At 53.0% G+C, this 21,088-nt stretch overlaps 1 protein-coding gene across 1 annotated transcript in view; it reads left to right on the top strand.

Moving 5' to 3' along the window:
• Positions 1–47: 47 nt before the first annotated feature.
• Positions 48–21,088, top strand: part of ADAMTS7 (ADAM metallopeptidase with thrombospondin type 1 motif 7) — a 56,058-nt gene continuing 35,017 nt past the window's right edge. Inside the window, 10 exon segments of the mRNA XM_088522374.1 lie at positions 48–132; positions 1,112–1,464; positions 5,965–6,142; positions 9,024–9,217; positions 10,151–10,234; positions 11,088–11,212; positions 12,336–12,485; positions 14,363–14,506; positions 19,761–19,905; positions 20,085–20,177. Coding sequence (XP_088378500.1) covers positions 48–132; positions 1,112–1,464; positions 5,965–6,142; positions 9,024–9,217; positions 10,151–10,234; positions 11,088–11,212; positions 12,336–12,485; positions 14,363–14,506; positions 19,761–19,905; positions 20,085–20,177 — 1,551 coding nt within the window.

Below are 21,088 nucleotides of genomic sequence, written 5' to 3'. Positions count from 1 at the left end.
GGACCCCGCGCGCCTCCCGCTCCCGCTCCCGCTCCGCCGGCCGCGCCATGGGCAGCCCGGGCCGCCTCCTGCTCCTCGCCGCCGCGCTCGCGCTGGCGCCCGCGCAGCGAACGCACCAGCCCGCGCAGCCAGGTGCGTGGCGGGGCGCGGGGGGAGCGAGGGTGGGCGCGGGTGGGCGCGCGGGTGGACGTGGGGGTGCGGAGCTGCCCGCGGAGCTGCCCCGGGGATGCGGAGTTTCATGAGCTGCTACTCCGGGGATGTGGAGCTCCATGAGCTTCTGCTCCGGAGATGCGGAGCTGCGCGCGGAGCTTCCCCGGGAATGCGGAGCTGCGCGCGGAGCTGCCTCGGGAACGCGTTGCTGCGCGCGGAGCTGCCCCGGGAATGCGGAGCTGCGCGCGGAGCTGCCTCGGGAACGCGTTGCTGCGCGCGGAGCTGCCCCGGGAATGCGGAGCTGCGCGCGGAGCTGCCCCGGGAATGCAGAGTTGCACGCGGAGCTGCCCGGGGGATGTGGAGCTCTGTGCGGAGCTGCCCCGGGGATGTGGAGTTTCATGAGCTGCTGTTCCAGGAATGCAGAGCTCCGTGCGGAGCTGCTGCTCTGGGGATGTGGAGCTCCATGAGCTGCTATTCCGGAGATGCGGAGCTCCATGTGGAGCTGCCCCAAGCTCCATGAGCTGCTATTCCGGAGATGCGGAGCTCCATGTGGAGCTGCCCCAAGCTCCATGAGCTGCTACTCTGGAGATGCGGAGCTCCATGCAGAGCTGCCCCGGGGATGCGGAGCACAGTCTCCACATAGAGCTCGTGTGTCCTCACGATGCTGGTGACTGGCAGAAGGGACGTGGTGCTTCTGCCCTGCAGCTCACCTTATCCCGAGGCACCGTCGGACTTGGGCTTGGGCCGCTCCAGTGGGATGCAGTGAATTCTGCACATCCTGCTCGCAGGGCCTGAGAAGGGGCAGCAGGTAAAAGGTGCCGGCTCCAGCACTGTGACGGTAGATAGTGGTTTAGGTACCTACCTCCGCTGACTTTCCTTGGGAGATCAGCTCCTACCTGAAGGGCTTTGCAAAGAGAGATTATTAACTCTGAAATTAATCACGGCAACCCTTTCTCCACAGAGCCCACTGTGCAGAATTCCGGCAGTGACATCGTTCATCCCATAAAGGTTGACGAGAGTGGATCGTTCCTGTCCTATGATTTATCTCACCGAGCAATTCATAGAAGGTCTCTTTCCTCCGGAAACAATTTTCTCGCCTTTTATGAGCTGCATTACAAAGGACAAGCCCTGAAATTCAACTTGAGCCTCAACAGCAACCTCCTGGCGCCGGGGTTTGTGAGCGAGCGGCGGTTCGGGGGCGTCGCGCGCGCCGAGATCCGCCCGCGCGGCTCCGACTCCTGCCACATGATCGGGGAGGTGCGGGGCCGGGCGCCGAGACGCGGCCTGGCGGCGCTCAGCACGTGCGACGGACTGGTAGGTGCTGCGGGTTTGACATAACAACCGAAGAGCAGAAATGGTGGGAAATGTTTCACTTGAAAGCAGTGGCAAAACTTACATTTCTCCCCTAATTCCTGAAGAAAGCCGTTCTCATATCTCTTCTGTCTTGTAGCGAGGAAGTGTAGGATTATGCGAGACACATTTGAAAAGGTCTTCAAAGGCTAAAGGTATTTATGATAAAGGAGTTCATTTGTAATGGAAAACTTACTAGTGTTTTTTGAGCACCTAAGCTCCATGTTAGCAGCAAAAAAATGCAAACTTGTTGTGAGGACAAACTAGATGTGGGCATAAAGGGAAAGGTGCCTTTTCTGGTGGGAACACAGGAAATCCATACTTTGAGCCAGTGCTTCCTTTACTTGTTAGAACAGATTATCAGCTACTCACCTCTGCTGAGATTAGCCAAGAAAATTTGGTGATTAAAGTGTTCCCAAGTGATTTAGGAGCAAAGTCATGTCCTCAATGTGAACCTGACATTTAAAAATATAAGTCTTGCTGAAAGCCAAAGTCACTTTCCCAAGTGATACCATTGTTATAGATACTCCACAAGGCAAAGTTTTGCTTTCAGCCTAAATATGCAATATGCATTTGCTTGCTTCTAGCTCACATGGGTACCAAGACACCCCAGAGATTAAAATCATTTAAACATTTGCAAAAATGTCATCACAGAACCTGGAGGACCTGGCCCTCTGGGCAGGGTCTGTGTGTGTGGGATTCCAGGGGTCTGCTGCTCTGCACCTGGTGCCTCCACTTCACCTATGGGGCTGTATTTGCATTTTAAGCTGCATGAGGAAACACAGGACGAGCCTGTACAGGGATTTAAATCCACCATGGGCTGATTCAGAGCTCTGCAAAGGCCACACAGCTCCTTGCTCGTGGCTGGGAAGTGCAGAACTGAGCAATCCGAGTTTCAGCAGGCGCCGGCCTTGTGCGCTGAGGAGCAGGGGTGAGTGTTGCTGCTGCCTTTTCACGGCCAGAAGCAGCTGTACCTGCACAAGAGGCACCTACGGAACGCTGCAGACGGCAGCATCCTTCCCTAGCTGAGCGGCTGGCTCCCTGCAACAAGCAAGAAAGTTTCTCCCGCTCAGAAACTCTGTCCTTGGGACGAATCCAGAAGCCAAGAAGCTACAAGAAGAGCGGTGGGACCTTCACCACCCATGGTGGGGAGGTGGAGGGGCCAAGGCCGTGCACCCACAGCTGTTCTGCTTCGCCAGATCTGATGTGGGATTTCACATTCAAGAAGTCGGCAGAGATGGAGCGAGCCTGGGAGAGACGTTCCAAGTGTCCAGTGGCCAAGGCAGAGGCCAAGGAGAGGTGGCTCCGTCAGGGTGGCGCAGAGAAGGTCGTGCAAAATGCTGGGCATCCTGGAGGGTGTTGACTTTTCTCTTTTCCTACGGAATTTAGCAGCATCTGAGGTGCTCATCGCCTCCCTGTACTTCACAGCTCATTGACCAGTTGGGCTGGGTCTTCGCATTTGCACTTTTGCCCTCAGTTCTGCAAGTTGGACTCCCACCAGGAGGAAGCAGCCAAGGAGAGGCCGCAGAGCTCGGGAAGGGAGAGAGGAGCTTGGCCTGCGGCTGGGAGCCCCGATCCAAGCTCCGACACCGCCTTTGCACTGGCTTCCTCTGCGGCTCTGGGCAGCTTCCCCATCTAGCAAGCTGGGACAGTAATAACTCACATCTTCAGAGGGATAAATGCTGCAGAAAATAGCCAGGCCCATTCATTTGGGTAAAAAATAGGCTAATGCATCTGGGAGGAAACCACGACCTTTTGATTCCCGTTTTTGTGAATGTTTGTACGAGAGCTGCATTGATTGCTGTAATGCACACAGGAATAGAAAGTGTTGTGAACGCTGCTGCGAATGCATCTGCACACGGACGCTCTCGGAGCACACGGGAATGTTTGCAGGGAGCTGGAACACTAGTGGCTGTGGCTTCGAAAATCAGTGTGACAGTGCGAGTCAGGCCAAAATCCACTCCCTGTAATGAACAGGCTGAGGTATGGCCACATGGGGCAATCTGAAATACATACTAGGAACTAATTAACACAGTTGAATATCTCCTTCTAAATTAAACTCAAGTAGTAGAACAAGAAAAAAGATACTTATTAAACAATTCATTGTCCGCATAATATTCTTCCCAGCCCTTTTTGTAGTAGTGTTTGGAGAACTACATAGCTCGTATTTGTGAAGTATATTGAGAAGTAAAAATAAAATGTGAATGCTGAGGATTAGTATTATTTATAAAGAGGCAAGAGAATTTGCCAGCTCATAGAAGCTGTCACAGGAGGGGCATGAGGTGGCCCTGCCACCCGCTGCGCTCTATGGGCTGGGAATTGTTTTAAGGCTTCTCCACTCAGTCTTCAAAGAAGGATCTTTTATCAGACACACACTAAACTACCGAAAACTGCACCAACATTGTGGTGTCTGTCTTGCATAATTATGGAAAGTAGTGTGTATCCCTGCACTATTGCTCCATTACAGTGAATTAATCACATACCACTTGGAGCCATGCCAAGTATTTAAGAGTGTAAACAGGAAATATGTTACTATTCTGTGAGAGAATTCTGTGATTCTATAGGGTTTGTAAGAATATTACATGTATACGTGATGGTCGTACCATGTGTTTCAAGCCCAAGGTTGCTTTCTTAACAGCGCTTTGCAATCCCAGCTCGTCATGCAATGATGCCTTGACCGCAAATTCCTGCTAATGACAACATGGAGTGTTGACATTCAGCACGTTAGCGCCTCAGAGAGCCCCGTTCCGCTGCGGCCGTCGCTCCGCACAGCACCTGGCCCAGCGCTCGGCCACGGTGCGGACGGGCTGCTGCGAAGCAAGTGATGGTAGGGAACAGCCGGAGCCGCGTTGCAGCCAACGGGGCTGCGTTACAGCGCATGGAGCCACGTTACAGCACATGGAGCTGCATTACAGCTCACGAAGCCACGTTACAGCCCATGGAGACACGTTACAGCCCATGGAGACACGTTACAGCACGTGGAGCCGCGTTACAGCACGTGGAGCCGCATTACAGCTCACAGAGCCACGTTACAGCCCATGGAGACACGTTACAGCCCGTGGAGACACGTTACAGCCCATGGAGCTGCACTACAGTGCACGGAACCGCGTTACAGCCATTTGAGCCGTATTACAGCCCGTGGAGCCACGTTACAGCTCACGGAACCACATTACATCACATGGAACCACATTACAGCACGTGGAGCCGCGTTACAGCATGTGGAGCTGCGTTACAGCACGTGGAGCCGCGTTACAGCACGTGGAGCTGCATTACAGCTCACAGAGCCACATTACAGCCCATGGAGTCGCGTTACAGCCCACGGAGCCACGTTACAGCCCATGGAGCCACGTTACAGCACATGGAGCCTCATCACAGCCCGTGGAGCCGTGTTACAGCGCGTGGAGCTGCGTTACAGCCCATGGAGCCGTGTTACGGTGTGTGGAGCCGCGTTACAGCACAACATGCGCCTACAAAACACCGCCAAGGGCAGCATCCTTCCCTAGCTGAACGGCCTGCAACAAACAAGACAGTTTCTGCAGCTCAGAAGCTCTGCCCTTTCGAGGAACTCCCAGCAGGCGAGCGTCCGCGTTTCCAAATAGCTGTTTGTGCTTGAGCTGCGGCCTGGAGCCCCTGGGTGACTCCGTAACACAGCGTTGCAGTTGGGCCAGGGGTCAGAGAGCTCATAACTAACCAAAGAAAGTTTTAGGATTTCATTTCCTGCTGAAGGAAAGATGATAATAGCACAGCCTCTCTCGGCTGCATTGCTCCTCACCCTGATGCTGCTTTCCCTTGATTTGAGCTCCTGCCGCAATCAAGTGCTCCTAAGATCCCTCCTTCCTAGGGGTTTTCCAAGGTTTGGCTGTAGGAATTCTGTAGCTCAGTGGCTCAGAATGGTGCTACTTGGAAAAAAAAACAACGGCCAGAAGCAACGGGCTTCATCTCAGCAGGAAATCCTCACAAAAACACTTCTATTTGATTGCTGTAAGGCACTCAGCCGTAGAAAGTGTCAGGAATCAAGCTGGTGCCTGGTGGGCCTGGTGGTCGAAGTTGGTGCTCCAGGCTGGTTCCCTGCACACTCCGGAGCTTCTCCAGCAAGGACAGGGGGAGGTGACGTTAGTGCAGAGGAGAACACGCTGCCCATGACCAGATGCTCGTACCCGTGCTGTGTTCTGGTGCCCGGAGGGGCCTTTCCTCTGTCCAGCTCCTCCACACAGTACTCAGTGTCACACATCCCTCCAGCTCTTCACTCTCTGTGATTGGGGTCTCTTTAGCTTTTTTCTTTCTTAAACTCCAGTCCGTGACAGATTGTTCTCTTTTCTCTGGGAGCCCAAAACATCAGTAAAAATAGTTTCTCTAGAGAAAACCTCTTCTTCCCCCGGGAGGTTTTGCCAGCCGCTCTCATCGCTGACGTTACCTGTGTCGGGTGCGGATGCTCTCGGTTACAGCTCTCCCTCTCTCTGCTAGAAGGGCGTCTTCCGCCTCCAGGACGAGGATTATTTCATCGAGCCGCTGGCCGCGCGCTCCGGCGAGGCCGGCTCCGCGCAGCCCCACAGGATCTCCAGGCGCCAAGCCCCGGAGCACGGCCCAGCGGGACCGGGAGCCGGGAAGGAGCCGACACCGGGAGCAGCGTGTGGAGTTCCAGGTACTTTCTGATTTTTCCCGCATTTGCAATAACGCTGTAGCAGCTTCGCTGCTACACGCTGTAGCATTCGTCGTTTCAGTTCTGTAAGTTTGAAGTGTCCAGTAAAAACAGAAATGAAAATGCACCAATCCTGGAGGTGCTGGGTCCCCTCGGCAGACACGTTAGTCCCAAGGCCCAGCACTCCTGTCTCGTGCTAAGCTGCCAGTAACGACTTTCACCCGCGAACGACGCTGCTCTTGGTGCGAGTTTTGCAAGTCACTGCTGAAGGTCCCGCTTGCCACCTGGGCTGGAGGGAAACCCCCCAGACCACTAAGAGAAGTAATTGAACCTAAGCTTTGAGTGGGGAAACGGGGAATTTTACAGAGTCCCGGGCACAGTGAGGTCCCGTTTGGCAGGGCTGCCCCTGCCAGGGCTATGCCCGGACGCCTGGGCCCCTCCTGGGGACAGCCAGCCTTCCCCAAGAGCCAGCACGGGCGTCTCCACAGCCTTCTTGTGATGGGAAGGCTGACCGCTGTTGCCAACTGCGCGTCGGGAAAATTTGCTTGCTTATCACCAGGCAATGATTTTGCAGCGTTCATGACTGGATCCCATAAGTCACAGGATTTCTCAGAGCACAGGCTTTTTTTGTTTTTGTTTTTTTCACTGCTTGCTGAACCTCAGCCTCTTGCTGTCCTGTTTTCCTCCTGGCCCTGCTGCAAGTCGTTTCTGATGGGGAGGCTGAGCACTTGGTTTCATTTCCCTGCAAACCTCTGTTTATGGCCTGCCAGGAGATGGGGCTTTCAGGAAGACCCCGACTCCCATGAACTGAGTACCAGAATTCCCATTTACTCCAGTGGATCCAAGTTTTCACCTTGACCCATCTGACTAACAGTATTCATGGGATGCAAATTGAGGGGCGAGAGAGCAGGGAGCAGAGGTGCATTTTCTACCTAAGAGCAGCCTGGGGCAGATTGTAACCGTGAATTCACAGCTCGCCTGGAAGGCTGGAGCGCTCTCCAGACGCTGAGCCCCCTGCTCCCGGTGCTGCACAACGGGAATCGCCGTCCTGCGGAGCGGCCGAGCACCACGGGTGCCCCTTTGCCCTGGTGCAAAGGAGGAAGCTGCAGATCTGTAGGAAACAGTCCCAAATTGTTCCCGAATGGACAGAATCACAACAGAGAGTGTCCATGGGGTAAAACTGGAAAGAATGGATGGAGGATGATGGGTTTTTTTGTTCCAAGGCAGTGCATGCGGGTTACCTCTCATCTGTCTAGAGCAAATTGTTTGGAAAGTCTCCCAAATCCTGCTGTAAGGATTTCAAGCAGTTCACACATCCCCTCAGAAGTTTTCCAGCTCTTAGCAGCTCACTAGATGCTTTAATTCCAGTCCGAATTTGTGAAGCTGCATCTTCCAGCTGGTGCATCGTGTTTTGCTTATCTCTTGGAGCTCTGCTTTCAGAAAGCCTTTCTTCTACTATCAGATCATCTTAGGCATCCTTCTGTTAACCTGAGTGAATTGAACTTCTTTAGCCTATGGTAATAATCATAATGAGTCCTTCTAGACTTTGAAGTCTATTAATTATAGATGCATTTGGCTGGATATGGTATACTAGCCAGTTTGTAATGCATGTGAATCTCTGCTGGAATACAGACCAGTGGATGTGATTTATGCACCCTGAAAAGGTGCATAAAGTCTGTAGGATTTGTATTACTTCAGGTCTTTCATTTTGTATTGACACATTGCTGCTTTTCTGTGCAAAACACCCCCCAGCCAGACGGCATTAGACCGACCCTGGTATTTAGTTTCTGTCACTAGGCTGGGCTGCATAGTGGGAGCCTGTGTGTACAGCTGAGGAAGTGTTTAAGAGGGATCTCAAAGCAAAAATGCCATACAAATCCTGTGGTATCCAGGGAACCTACTGCACCCCTGCTCTGCAGAGTATCCTGGCATCCTGGACGGAGCTTAGCAGCTGCAGACACAAGGGAAACAAGCTCCAAGGAAGTTGTTTTGATTAAACTGTCACACTGGTATTAGCAATCCGTCAAATTGTCTAGATACTTAGGATTTTTCAGGCTGGAGGATAAAACACTCTTTCAAAGTTAAAGTACGATATAGTCCATAAAATGTGAAAGTCCATTGTTTGCAAAGTAATGCCGAACCCTTAGAAATTGGTCATAAAAGCAATTCCCACTGTGTGTGATGTGGTTTAGAAAGCCTTTACCCAGCTTGGGAGTGACCCTGACCTTGGTCTTGGAGCAGCGTCATAGGAAAAGTCTCTGCATGAGAATTCCCAGTTGCTCGTTCGGGTTAGGAATGTCCGCGCTCTCCTCCAGCATCCAGCGCCTCTTCAGCCTGCTAAATGTCCCTGTTGTTCCTGCTCGGGTACGACTCCCGTGACAAGCAATGAGGGATCCAGCCTGCAAGCGGGATTTAGCCTCCGTGTGGCTTGGGAAGCCTCGGGGTAGCCCCGCATGTTCCAGCCCTGCTCAGGGCACTTCATGGTCTTTGGCATTTGGCTCAAGGCATCAGGCCAGCTTTGAGGCGTGGAATTTATTGTGCTGGGAAACCGCTTTTCCCTGGCAAAAATCTAGATGTGTGATTATAATCATAAATGTGAGGCTCGGTGCTGGCCCTCAGCGTGTGTGTGTCCAAGCATCCCTGCCTGTAAATTCATATATCAGTTCAAACCGAAGTGCTCTGCATTGGAGATCCCTGTGTCTGATGGAGTCTTCAAGTTCCTCGTGGGATATTCCAAACCCTCTTTCAGTGAGAGAACTTACTCCAAATACTTGCTTTCTCTTTAATTCAAAAAAGGAAAAAAAAGAAAAAAAAATGCTGCTGTGATATTTTACCAATTTTGTGGACATTTTATCAATAAGGTGTTTTCCCTTCAATCTTTCAGAATCTCAGGAAAACCTGGAGAGGTCTGAGAAACGGAGGGAAAGATGGGAACAGAAGCAGCAGAGGAGAAGGATAAAGCAGCGCTCCATCAGCAAGGAGAAGTGGGTGGAAACGCTGGTGGTGGCGGACACCAAGATGGTAGAATACCACGGCAGCGAGAACATTGAGAAGTACGTGCTGACCGTGATGAACATGGTGAGTCCTGGTGGCCATGGCACGTGGAGGCCACTGGCCTTGGCAAGACTTGTCCCTGGTGGGACATCATCGGGGTGTCACCAAAGGGGCCGTTTGTGGCCCTTTTTGTGCCTTCCTGGGGAGGTGCTGCTGTGAATCGCTCAGGGAAGGAGGCAAGCGCAGCATCAGCTTATAGCTGAGCTCTATTCCTGGCTCCAGAACGTGGCATTTGGTGATAAAAGTTATAGGCAGGCTTTAAAAGCTAATTACAATAATTGGATTCAAATTCCTCAGCAGCTCATGCTGGTGCTTAAAGACGAGGTGCTCTGGGGAGCTCGTTGGAAGCTGCGTGGTTTAATGTGTTAACGAACTAACACGTCGCATCGTGAGTTCTGCGCGGGTCGAGCCAAGTGGACGTGGTGGTCTGCGCTCCAGACCCGCGCGGTGTTCGCTAACCCCATAAAAGCACCAGGGAAGGCAGCGTGGTTTGGTGTGACCCGTCTCCCTGGCACTGCTGTGGGAGTGCATTGCCTTTCAGAAAAGCTGCGTTTCGGAGAAGGGCTTTGGCTGGTGGCCGGGAAAGGGGCCGGGGCTGGCAGAGGAGCTCGGGTGGCATCCCTGGATTTCCCCTTGGTGGTGAATGCACTGGGAAGAGCAGGCTTCCTTTGAGAGGTTGAACACATCCATGATGGAGGGAAAGCTGAGGCGCTCTTCAGGCATTTCTGGCTGAATTCCAGTGTGCTACAGAAATTATATCAATTTCAAACAGAAATGTCAGTGCACTACAAATACTTCAGTCCAAATCTACATCTGGTCTTGTCTTTTGCTTTGATGCTGGGATGTTGTCAACAACTTCCAGTAGCTTCTCTTTGCGCTCTGTTCCCTTGCAGGAGCACTGTCACACGGCAGTGGCTTTCCTTTTGGTCCTATTTATTCGGCTTTTGCATTTTGCAGGTGGCAGGTCTCTTCCATCACGCCAGCATTGGGAACCCCATCAACATTGCTATCGTGCGGCTCATCCTGCTGGAGGAGGAGGAGGTAAGAAGTAAACAGTGTGAGTCACGTTTCCATCCCTTCCGCCAGCCCCGGGATAAAGGGAGAGCTGGCCTGGAAAGCCTCGGAGCGCTGGTGTGCTGCTAGCCGGCCGGGACGCGCTGGTGCAAGGGGACGGCAGAGCTGGTGCCTCAATTCCTTGTGCTCTGCCTGGGCTGCATCCCAGGGAGGGGATTCCGTGGTCAGAGGAGCTGTGGGGTCTGATTCTTAGGAAAACTGGTCACTTGCACATTGCTCCGGTAGTTTCCCATCAGAACATCCTCCTTCCCATGCCGTATCGGATGTACCCAGTGCCACGGGTGCTGCTGTTTGGCTTTTGGCAGCCCCTCAAAGGCAGGGGAGCAGCAGCCCCCGTGCAGCGGCCGGGCCGGCCGTGTGCAGCGGATGCCGAGCGCTCGGCTGCGTCCCGGAGCGGGCAGCTCCCGCAGGAATATCCCAGCCAGTAGCGTTGGCCGGGGGATGTGAAACGGCGGTTGTTTGTGCTTCCCAGCTGCAGAGATGCTTCTCGGGGAGCCTGAAGCCGCTCAGCTGTTGAGCGCGGCGCTCCAGCTGCATCCTTCCCCGAAGCACATGAGTCAGGATGGAATATTTTCCCGCAGCGCTTCCTAACCCCCTGTATTAGATCATATAATGTTTCAGTTGAATCGCAGATGAAAAGAAAGTAGAAAAGAACTGGATTCCCACCCTACTTACAACTTATAAATATGGAGCAATTCCATCTGATTGGCGGTTACTTCTGGTTTCGTTCTGATGTGCCTGAGATCAGAGCCCTCTCCCCTGCATCCTGAAAACCCAACAAATCCAGCAGCAGTGTGACAGCTTCTAATCATTTTGGCAGGAGGATCTGAAAATCTCCCACCACGCAGACAACACCTTGAAAAGTTTCTGCAAATGGCAGAAAAGTATCAACATTAAAGGAGATTCCCATCCACTGCATCATGATGTGGCAGTCCTGCTCACAAGGTATTGTGCCCATGGGATAATTCTGTGCTGTCAGCTGCTACTTTACCCATTAGAAATTGCTCAGATAGCTGGAGGAACGTGGACACATAGGCAGCTGGATGCACATCTTAGTGGGAACTATTTAAATACCACTCCCAGTATCTGAGCCCTATGTCAGATGCCCGCACATGGGGTAAGACAACAACATGAAATTTGAAGACTGCTGGGCCTTAATGGCTGGAACTGGTCTCAAGCTTCAGGTTTAAACCTGGGGACAGCTTCCAAAACAGATTTTTACCATGACCCTATTGCCAAGTCCCAGCATGGCTTGATCAGGATATTTACACAGGGATGAGCTCTCATGTTTTCCCTATAGACTAATGCAGGGACTTGCAAAGCAGTCTTAGAGAAGGCCCCTAACCTCCCATGAAGATTAATTAAATTCTTTCCCCTGGCCAAGTTTATATACCTTGCAGTCAAAACGTACAGTTTGATGGATTCAGGCTGCAGCAGCTTGGTTGCTGGCAACATCTTATTTGTTTGTGTACTGCTTCACAGGCCACAACAGCTTTATCTTCTTCAGGAGATCTGCTTTGTAGTAGAAATAAGATACTTAAGGATTTGTACTTCAATGAAGTTGTTCTTCCTGGGTGGCTGGAGCTTCTCTGCCTCAGACCACAGCATGCCTGGGATGTAATTCCCCAAGAAATGCAGTAACTGCTTAATTATTACCAGCATCAGCTTTATTTATACAGTGGAATAAATGCAGCCAGGCTGGCTTGCGTTTCCCATTAATCAGGCTTTTTAATATGCTGGGGATACTGCGAGAGTAAAGGGGAAAGAGAAGGTCATAAATCCTGCTGCTGTGGAAAACCATTTGGATGTCTCCATATTAGCTTCTGTTTGGCCATGGCGATGCATCTTCACGCGCTGGCTGAGCCGTGTCCCGCAGCAGCCGGAGCAGCCGTCCTGCCCCGGGAGAAGGGACGGGCAGCAGGCGGGTTTGCTGCGCACGCTCGGCTCGGCTCGGCTCGGTTCCGCGCAGCGCTGCCATGCCCGCGCTCGCCTGCTCCCTGTGAACAACCTCTCGCCCTCTGTTTGTGTGTGTGTGCGTGTGTTTTTCCGCCGTTTCCACATGCCGAAGGAAGGACATCTGCGCAGCGATGAACAGGCCCTGCGAGACGCTGGGGCTGTCCCACGTGGCGGGGATGTGCCAGCCCCACCGGAGCTGTAACATCAACGAGGACACGGGGCTCCCGCTCGCCTTCACCGTGGCCCACGAGCTCGGACACAGGTACCACCTAAGCTCCTCTCTGGCCCCTATCCTTGTGCTGCCTGGTCAGGGGCTGGAAAGGCACGGGGGAAGCTGGAGGAGCATCGCTGAGAGTCATGCAGAACAGAGGGATTTGCTCTGAGAATTTAATTCCAGGGAGTTAAGTTCTTGGTTGTCATAGGCTCACTGAAAATCATGTGCTCCAAGGAAACCTAATTACATTTATATGCCATTTCCTGTGTTGATGGAGTCGAAGATTTTGGAGAAGAAGGTTACTCAGTAAGAAGGTCAAAATTTAGTCCGTTTATCGCATCAGTGATGGGATCTTGCTTGTCCTTATTTCTACACTGTGTTTAAGGCCATTAAGCTTTGAAAAGCTCATTCGATCATCATAGTTCGTAATCGATAGCTTTGCATTATACAAGTATACGTTCAATAAGTTGCATTAGATCAGTCTTGTTCTCATTACTTTTTCATTGGCCAAGTTTCCAGTAGGAAAGCTGAAATGAAAGTCTTGCAAAAAATAGTATCTTGGCAAAAATACCATGCAATGGTATTTTATATTAAATTTTGGATTCACTGATCTCTTCAGTTCAATGATTGCTTTATATATTCTCTGCATTAAAACCAACCCATTGGCCCTGTCACTTCAAGTTCACCTTCTGCGTCCCCCTGGGCATGGTAGGAGCAGTACCAGGGGGTGCTCAGCCTGTTGCTCGCTAGTTCAGTTGCGCTTGAGTTACTGCTTTTGAGACACTTAGAGCTGAACCGTATATCTAATGGCAGCCTGGACAGTTGTGCTAAATCTCATCCATTAATTTAAGTGACGTCGCTTAACGGGCTCCTTTGTGACGAGTGTTTGCTTCTCGATTGATAACCCTTCAAACCCGCTGCCCCTTGAGCTCTTATTGTAAGGGAGTAATAAACGTATTTCTTCCTGAGCACACGCAATTTAGCGGATGCAAATAGCAGTAATAATAAGGGAAACACTCGGCTCAGAACCTGTGTGTTTCTAGAAACACATCGTGGCACATGTAAATGCAAAAGGAGCTAATCGTGCCCCTCCGTGCTCAGGCTGTGGCTAGCACAGAGTTTCCTTGTGCTCTGGTGAATGCAGAGAAGATACAAAGCAAATATTTGTATAGGAGGAATAACGCACAGGGCAAAGCGCCTGGGCTGAGTTCTTTAGGCTGTTTTACACACACCTTCCCTGAACTGGGGCCGGTTCAAGTGGGAATACCCCTGTTTTACTCCAGTGTAAGCCAAAGGAGATGGAGATTCTGGGGGATGTGGGCGATGGGAGCTGCTCTCCTTGCTCCTCGTGTCACGGGGCTTGAGGAAAACACACGTCCCTGGAGGCAGCCGAGCCACCACAGCCAGTCCCCCCTGCCCGCGGTCATTAGCCGCAGCAGTTAATTGAGCTGCTTCCTTTGGCACACTCGCGTTACAAGGAGAAACAATTTCACGCCAAAAGGAGCACACGGACGAGCGGTGCCAGGGCTCCGTTATCCGCTGGGGCGGCCCTGAGCCGTGGAAGAGGGAAGCTCCCGCTGCTCCCAGCTCCTGCTGCTCCCCAGCATTTCCCATGGCAAAAGTGCAGACACAGCCCCTCTGTGCAGCGAGAGATGCAGGAAGGAGGGATCCCCCAAGGCCCCGGAGCTGGGATTAGCCGTGGGTGTCCAGCTCCCATCACATAGCAGGCACCCGGCTTGGCAAAGCCCTAGCTCCATTAAAACACCCCAAACTCCCTCGTGTTAGTTACCCCACGCGCCCCGCAGAGCCCTGCATGGTGGCGATGTCGCGTGTGATGTTTGTCGTTCTGCTGGAAAGCAGAGACGCCGCGCGGTTGTGGCGGGCGCGCGGCTCACCGCTCCTTTGGGGCCTGTGCTCTTACACAGTTTTGGGATTCAGCATGATGGAAGCAGCAATGACTGTGAGCCAGTTGGGAAACGACCTTTCATCATGTCTCCACAGCTCCTGTACGATACGTCCCCGCTCACCTGGTCGCGCTGCAGCAGGGAGTACATCACGCGCTTCCTCGAGTGAGTGCTCGCGCCGCGCTCGCCCGCGCACGGGAGCCAAACGCGGGGCTTTGCGGGGGTTTTTACGTGGGGGATTCGTGGGTGTTTTCAACCGCCTCGGGCCTTGCTGGGAGGATGAGTGTTTGTACACAAAAGCAAAGCAAACACCGCTGTGGCAGCACACCGGCCTGTTGGCTGGGCCCAAGGGAGCCAGAGCAGTTTTCTCTGTTGACTTAGCAGTCTGCGCTCCCAAAATGTGTTTGCGGAGCAGTGAAATGTTGGGTCTGCCCTCGGTGCTCCTGTCCCGGCCCAGGGCTGGGGCCTTGTTGCGTTTGCACCAGCAATGGCCTTTACACAACTCCGAGCAGCGCCGCTGGGAGCAGGCCGAGCCGTGGAGCAGGAGGAGGAATCCCCACAGGCAACGTGTCCGTGTGTTCCACCGCTTTGGAGTGACCTCCTGCCGCCGTGTGATCTCTGTGCTTGCCTTCCCATGCCCTGCACCATGTAAATATGAGCGTGTGTTGGGTTGCCGGGGCAAGGGAGTGGTTTGAACACTCGTTTATTGTTCGGGATACTTTTTCCCCCTGCTGAGACTCGGTGCATCCCGTTGCATCCCCATCCCGCTTCGCGCTCGTCTTGGCAGGCAGACGCTGCTCAGGGCAAACCAGCAGTGTTTGCCTCGAGGCAGGAGGCAGCACGTGACGAAATCAAACTGAGCCAAATTCTTTCATGCATTTGTTTATTTTTAGCACCCCGTGGCTGATTTCTCAGCCTGTTGTTATTCAGTTCTTAAGAGCATGGCCCCATTTGTATCTTGCACTGGAGGAACATTTTTCCTCCTCGCTCCGGGTAGATTATAGGAAGCAATGAGAACACGTGCAAGGAGCAGCGCGGGGAGAGCTGCGGCTCGGCGGATGCGCTAGCAGGGAGCTGCAGGACGGGAACTTTGGCTGGGTGCAGATCCCCCACCTCTAAATCCCAGCCAGATCAATCCCAGCCAAAAGCAGACAGGCTTGGCCCTGGGTTGGGTGAATTATTGTTGATTTATGGTCGTCGGTGGAATGGTGCTTTCCTGAATACTTGGTCCTCTGCTTTCAACCTTCACTTTTAGCTTAAGAATTTCCTGCTTGCAATAACCTTGAGCTGCTCTCAAATGCAACAGGGAAGAGGCAGACCATCTGGATGCTTTTCCAGTTGTGTTTTTGTCCGTCTTTACTCTCTTCCCAGAGGAGGCAGCTCTTCCTTCAGGAGCAGGGGACAGTTCAGCACCCGCCTCTTCCAATGTCTGTGACATCCCCGAGGCGAAGGAGAGGCCTGTTGTGAGCGCAGACATGAGTGCATTATAATACGATGTTGGCAGGAGAACGGGAAGGAGTAAGCCAGAAAATGAGACTTGGCTGACCTGGGCTTGCTAGATGTGCTTGGAACAGACCTCATGTTTAAAGAAGTGCACTCGGGGATGGCGCTGACGGTTTTGGAAAGGAGGGAGACGCCGCTGAACGCTTCAGCATGTGGAAGCAGCTCAGGCCTTCGAGAGCGGCCCGGCCCGGCCGTCCCCTCGCGCTGCCGGGGCAGGGGGCTCCTTGCGGGTCCTCCCTGTTTGGGAGACAGGGCTGGGGCCTCTGTGACACCCGGCACGGCCGCAGGGGTCCCCTCCCCGCGTCCTCCATCCCCGTGGTGAGTTGCACCGTGAGCAATTCCCTCTGTTCAAGCTAACGAGTAACCCCGGAGCAGCCCGGGCCTTGCAGTAAGGGACGGGTAATGGTGACGTCCCCATGGCCGAATAACATCTCTGCATCTCCCAGCCCTGGAGAAGGATGGCCGAGCTGTGGTGTGTCCTGCTAGCCCGTTCTGTGCAAGCCCCTTTTTGACATTCCATGGTTTTCCCCCTCTAATCCTTGCAGGAATCGGAAGATGCTCTGGGCTCTCTTTGCTTGCACTCCTCGACATGCAGTGAGCTCTTCCCTAGCTCAGCTAGTGCAATAACATTTTGAAATGGATTCACCGTGTAACGCACGCTCCGCCTGTGCGGCGGGGTGCAGAATAGTCCCTTCATCACCTTCCCATCACCGCAGGCCGCTGCATCCCCCCCTCACTCCCTTTTTTGGTCTTTGCTTGCGGTGATGACGGGTTTTTTCCTGATATGGGCTACTCCAGTCAGACAGCACCTTTCAGCAGCCTGGATGTGGTGACGCTTATCCCTTATCCTGCAGCCCCCAGCTCAGCCCGAGCGGCTCCCTGAGCCCTTCCTCCTGCCAGGTATTCCAAAGCTTTCATTGGCACAGCTGATTTTTCCCAAGTTTGGATCCTGCGTTTGTTTTTGTTGAATTCAGCTGTGGCTTTTTGGGCCATTACTCCAGTTCTCCAAAAGCTTTAGGAATTTTAACCCTGCTCTCAAATGTGCTTGCAGATCTTCCCAGCATGCTCTCATATGGGGATTTCATCTCATACCATCTAGTCCATCATCTGGCTTGTTAATGAACACTGAATTGGGCAGATGCAGGACAGACCCCTGTGAAATCTCACTGCAGAGAGTGCAGTTTGCTGTATATCCCTTCAAAGCCAGAAGAAAAACCATGCCAATATTTGCTGGCTCAGTCAGCCTTTTTGTGAAAAACATGAAGACCAATTGAAGATACCAGCAGGACTACTCTAAAATGTTTAATGAAAAAATAAATTTTGAACATAGTACTGGCAAAGTCAATAGCAAATGTAAACCATCCTCTCATGCTGGGCCTGCAGACCTCTCCCATAAACGGAGGAAAGGAAGAAAGTGCCTTGGACAGATCAAAGGGCAGGGAAGGTTGACGGGGGCTTCTGGAGCAGCATGTGGAGCCCCTTTATGCTTTAGAAGGAATAGATGGTTGGTGAACTAGTCCAAAATAGCCCCAGTATCATGGATGAAGCCAATACAGGAGCCCAATACTTAAGCCCTTACAGTCCCCAACAAAGATCCCATTCTTTTCCAAGTTTGTAGAAAATTTTCTTTGTAAATATTTTCCACCAGCAGGTAAAGAAAATACCTGTAGAGGTGCAATGCAGTCACTTTGCTGTATGCCTGAAATGACTCGACAGCTTGAGGCTGGACCATAGGACTGCATGCAGGTGCCTAATCCACACTTAATTAATGCCAGTTGGGCCTCACATCACCCGCAGGAATCCTTCCTTCTCCAGCAGGATGAGCACGATGGCTGAGCTGCCAGGGCTTTGCTAGAGCCTGGAAGGAATAAATCTATGGCAAGAGACCAGCTTTGGGAAAGCAACGTGTTTGCTCTTCCCTCCAGTGGGGAAGCTGCTGGTGAATATTATAGGAATGATGTTTTAAATAGCCATGGCTGGCTGGTAATTTAGACCACACGTAATTAATTTAGACCTGTTTGCACACAAAAATTTAATTAGACCTGTTTCCAGTGACAACAAATGAAAGTAATCCAATCTGCTCAGAAACCCACACTGCAAACTCAGTGCGGCTGGAAACAAATTTGTTTAAGTCAACATCGTGAGTTAACTAGTGACAATTCCCGGTGTGTTTGTGAAGTGCCATAGCAAAGCAGGGCCTGGCGCTGCTCCGCGCTCAGCGTTAGTGTGTCCTTGCCAAGGATGCCCTGCCCAGTGCCGTTTGGACACTGTAGCTGCAAATAGGAGGAGAAATGAGGTTTGCTGCCGATGGTCTGTTTTATTTTCATTAGCAGGACGTTGACACTGGTGTTGCAGTATCCGCAGGGACATTTCTGGGGTCAGCGTGATGTAGGAACGCAAGGACATCTGTTTTGCTGCAATAAAATGTTCGTTCAAGTGAAACCCTTCCCCTCAAATGATGAAACTGAGGTCCCGGCTCCAGATTGAGGACTTAGCTGATGGCCTGGTTGCAAAGCTAGAAATCTGGTGCTTATTGCCATGCAAAGTGACGTTTTTGGCTTTCCTTTGGGAAGCAGCGGGAACCGGTGTCTGGGGCAGCCGGGTCTCCAGGGATTGGGCTCAGGGGATGCCAGGGAGCAGCGGAAGGAGCTGGTCCTGCCGGAGGGGCAAGGTGAGGGCTCCGCTGGGACGCTCCGTGCTCCGGTGGGACCAGGCATCTCCAGTGACGATCTGCACTTTGGTTGTGTGTCTGCTTCCCCCTGCTCCTCTGCAGTTCTGTTCCATACAGCTCCCCCGAGGAGGTGCTGGGGCTGCCCCTTAGAGAACGTGCAGTCCCTGGGCATGCAGAGGGTCAAAGTGGGCAAGTTTAACCCTCCTTTCACATCATGAGCTGGCCTGCCTATGCCTAAGATGCTAAATAAGTTAAAATACTCTTCAGGAAGAAACTCATAAAAACTCCTTTCTGGGAAGGGCAAAGTGCTCGCTCCTGCACATCTTTACTTCCATGGAGAGATCCAGCTGCTGGCTTCTCCTTTATCCCTGACGACATGTGTCTGATAGCCAAAACTAGTGTGGGTCCAAGCTTAAAGTTATTTATAGTTAGAAATGGGAGCAGAATCGGATGCACGGGGAAGCGTGGGGCTGATGTGCACAGAGCTTTGCTGTGACCACGAGCGCTGAAAACCCCCTGCTCGCGGGCTCACGGCCGAGCTCCTTAGAGCACAGCCGCTTGTTTGGCGGCCTTGCACAAACTGTGTTTGCGCAGAGCTCCGAGGGGCTGCACCGGGTCTGTTGAGTCTGCAGCGCGGCTGGAAAGCCTGGGAGAACGGATGCTCCCGTGGGACGGGCACCGTCTCCGCGCTCCCACGGGAGCATCACGCGGCTTCCTGGTCAGCAAAGCGGGGGTAAACAGGCCACTGAGAGCAGTTGTAAAGACTCTGTTTGCTTTGAGCAAGGATTTAAAAGAGAGTTGTCTGGATTTTCAGTCAGGCACGTCACCTGGCCCCAAGTGGGGTTTATTTTTCCAGCCCTGTTGGGTCAGCAAACAATGTTCAGTGCAACTGAGTCTTGTGGGCTGGGGGATGTGAAGTGTGCGGGGGACGGAGGCCTCGCTGCCGGCGTCCTCCCGGGAAGCGCGTCGGGAAGCGCTTCCTGCTGTAGGGCCCCTTTGGCTGCTCTGGGACTGGGGCCGTGTCCTGAGATCGGAGCGGCCGGGTGCCCACGTAGCAAAGCAGGCAGCAGCGCCCATGCGTGGCAGCAGCTCCAGGGTTCTGGGACACCCCGAGCCGAACGCAGAGGGCGAACGAGGCGGTACGGAGCGGTGACAGGAGGTTGGACTAGATGATCTCCAAAGGTCCCTTCCAACCTTATCAATTGTGTGGTTCTGTGGTGACGCGCTCTGGCCTCTCTCTTGCAGCCGGGGCTGGGGGCTGTGCCTGGACGACCCGCCGGCCCGCGAGGTGCTCGACTACCCCTTGGTGCCCCCGGGCGTCCTCTACGACGTGGGCCACCAGTGCCGCCTGCAGTACGGCCCCTACTCCACCTTCTGCGACGACATGGACGTAAGCCGGAGCTTCCCCCCCAGCGTGGAGCCGGGCGCGGGGTCCCCGCACCGCGACGCTCGTCCTGCACGGGGCAAAGCGCTTGGCTTGGGCCGGGGATCCCTGCGGGAGGGGGGTTTGCAGAGCTCCGGCCACGCGGGGTTTGCTCAGTGTGTCCTACACAACCGTGTCTTCTGCAGAGCGTCTGCAACACGCTGTGGTGCACGGTGGGGAACACGTGCCATTCCAAGCTGGATGCTGCCGTCGACGGCACAACGTGCGGAGACAACAAGGTAATTAGAAGCGGTTTTATCTGCAGCCGCAGGGGTGCCTTTTCCTGCCCGTGACGGACGGGTTTATGGCAGGCAGAAAGCCCGCCGGGTTGCAGACCCCCACGCAGGGAGGATTGGCGCTCCTCGCTGTTCGGCTCTGGCCAGGCTCGGAGCTTCCAGGGAAAGATGCACTTCAGTGAAGCTGCCTGGCCTTAAAAATGTGAAACCTGCCATTTACTGACATTGCCGAAAAGTGTAAATCCTGTTCTGCTCTCGGGCGGGTCCCTGAGGCGGATGTGGCAGATCAATTCCCCTGGTCTGCCACAAATTATATAAATGTGATTTATAGTCATAAAAATACCGCCTGCTGCTCTCCTGTGCAGCTGCAGAGTCGCTGCCTGGTGAGCTGGGATGGCCCCCGCTTTAGCAGCCGTTCCCGGCAAACCCCCCCAGCCCTCCGGAGTTGTCCGCGTTGGCGCTTCCCTTCGGGAATGAGGCCGGACAGCGGCTCTCTGGCTGAAAGGCCTTCGTGGGGGTTTGGGTCACTCGGGGGCGTTCTCGTGCAAAGCTCCAATTAGGCCAACACGCCTGGATTTCCCATTGCCGGGACTGCACCTGGCTGCGGCAGAGCCAGGCTCCTTGGTGCGAATGCAGCGTGGAAAGAAAAGAAAGAAAAAACTGTACAAGTCTTTCCTAAATCATGACATTTATCTTTCCTCGCATTTTAGATTAAGAATATTTCAAGTATTTCAATATTAAGCCATTCAAAATTAAGTCATTAGAGTGCATTTGGGTCATGTTCTGATCCTCCAATATTTAGAATCATTGTCAAATGTTTGCAATTTTAACAGAAATGACTGATGCCAGGCACATTAATTTAAAGGAATATGAAATATTTCCAGTCTCTGATTTGCAGAGCCGGGCTGGGGCTC

The sequence above is a fragment of the Tinamus guttatus genome, unplaced genomic scaffold, assembly GCF_059628265.1.
Source record: "Tinamus guttatus ecotype Peru unplaced genomic scaffold, ASM5962826v1 Tinamus_guttatus_pri_ptg000004l, whole genome shotgun sequence".
Taxonomy (NCBI): domain Eukaryota; kingdom Metazoa; phylum Chordata; class Aves; order Tinamiformes; family Tinamidae; genus Tinamus; species Tinamus guttatus.
Note: the sequence above shows the minus strand (reverse complement) of the source record. Positions and strands in the feature narration are given on the sequence as shown.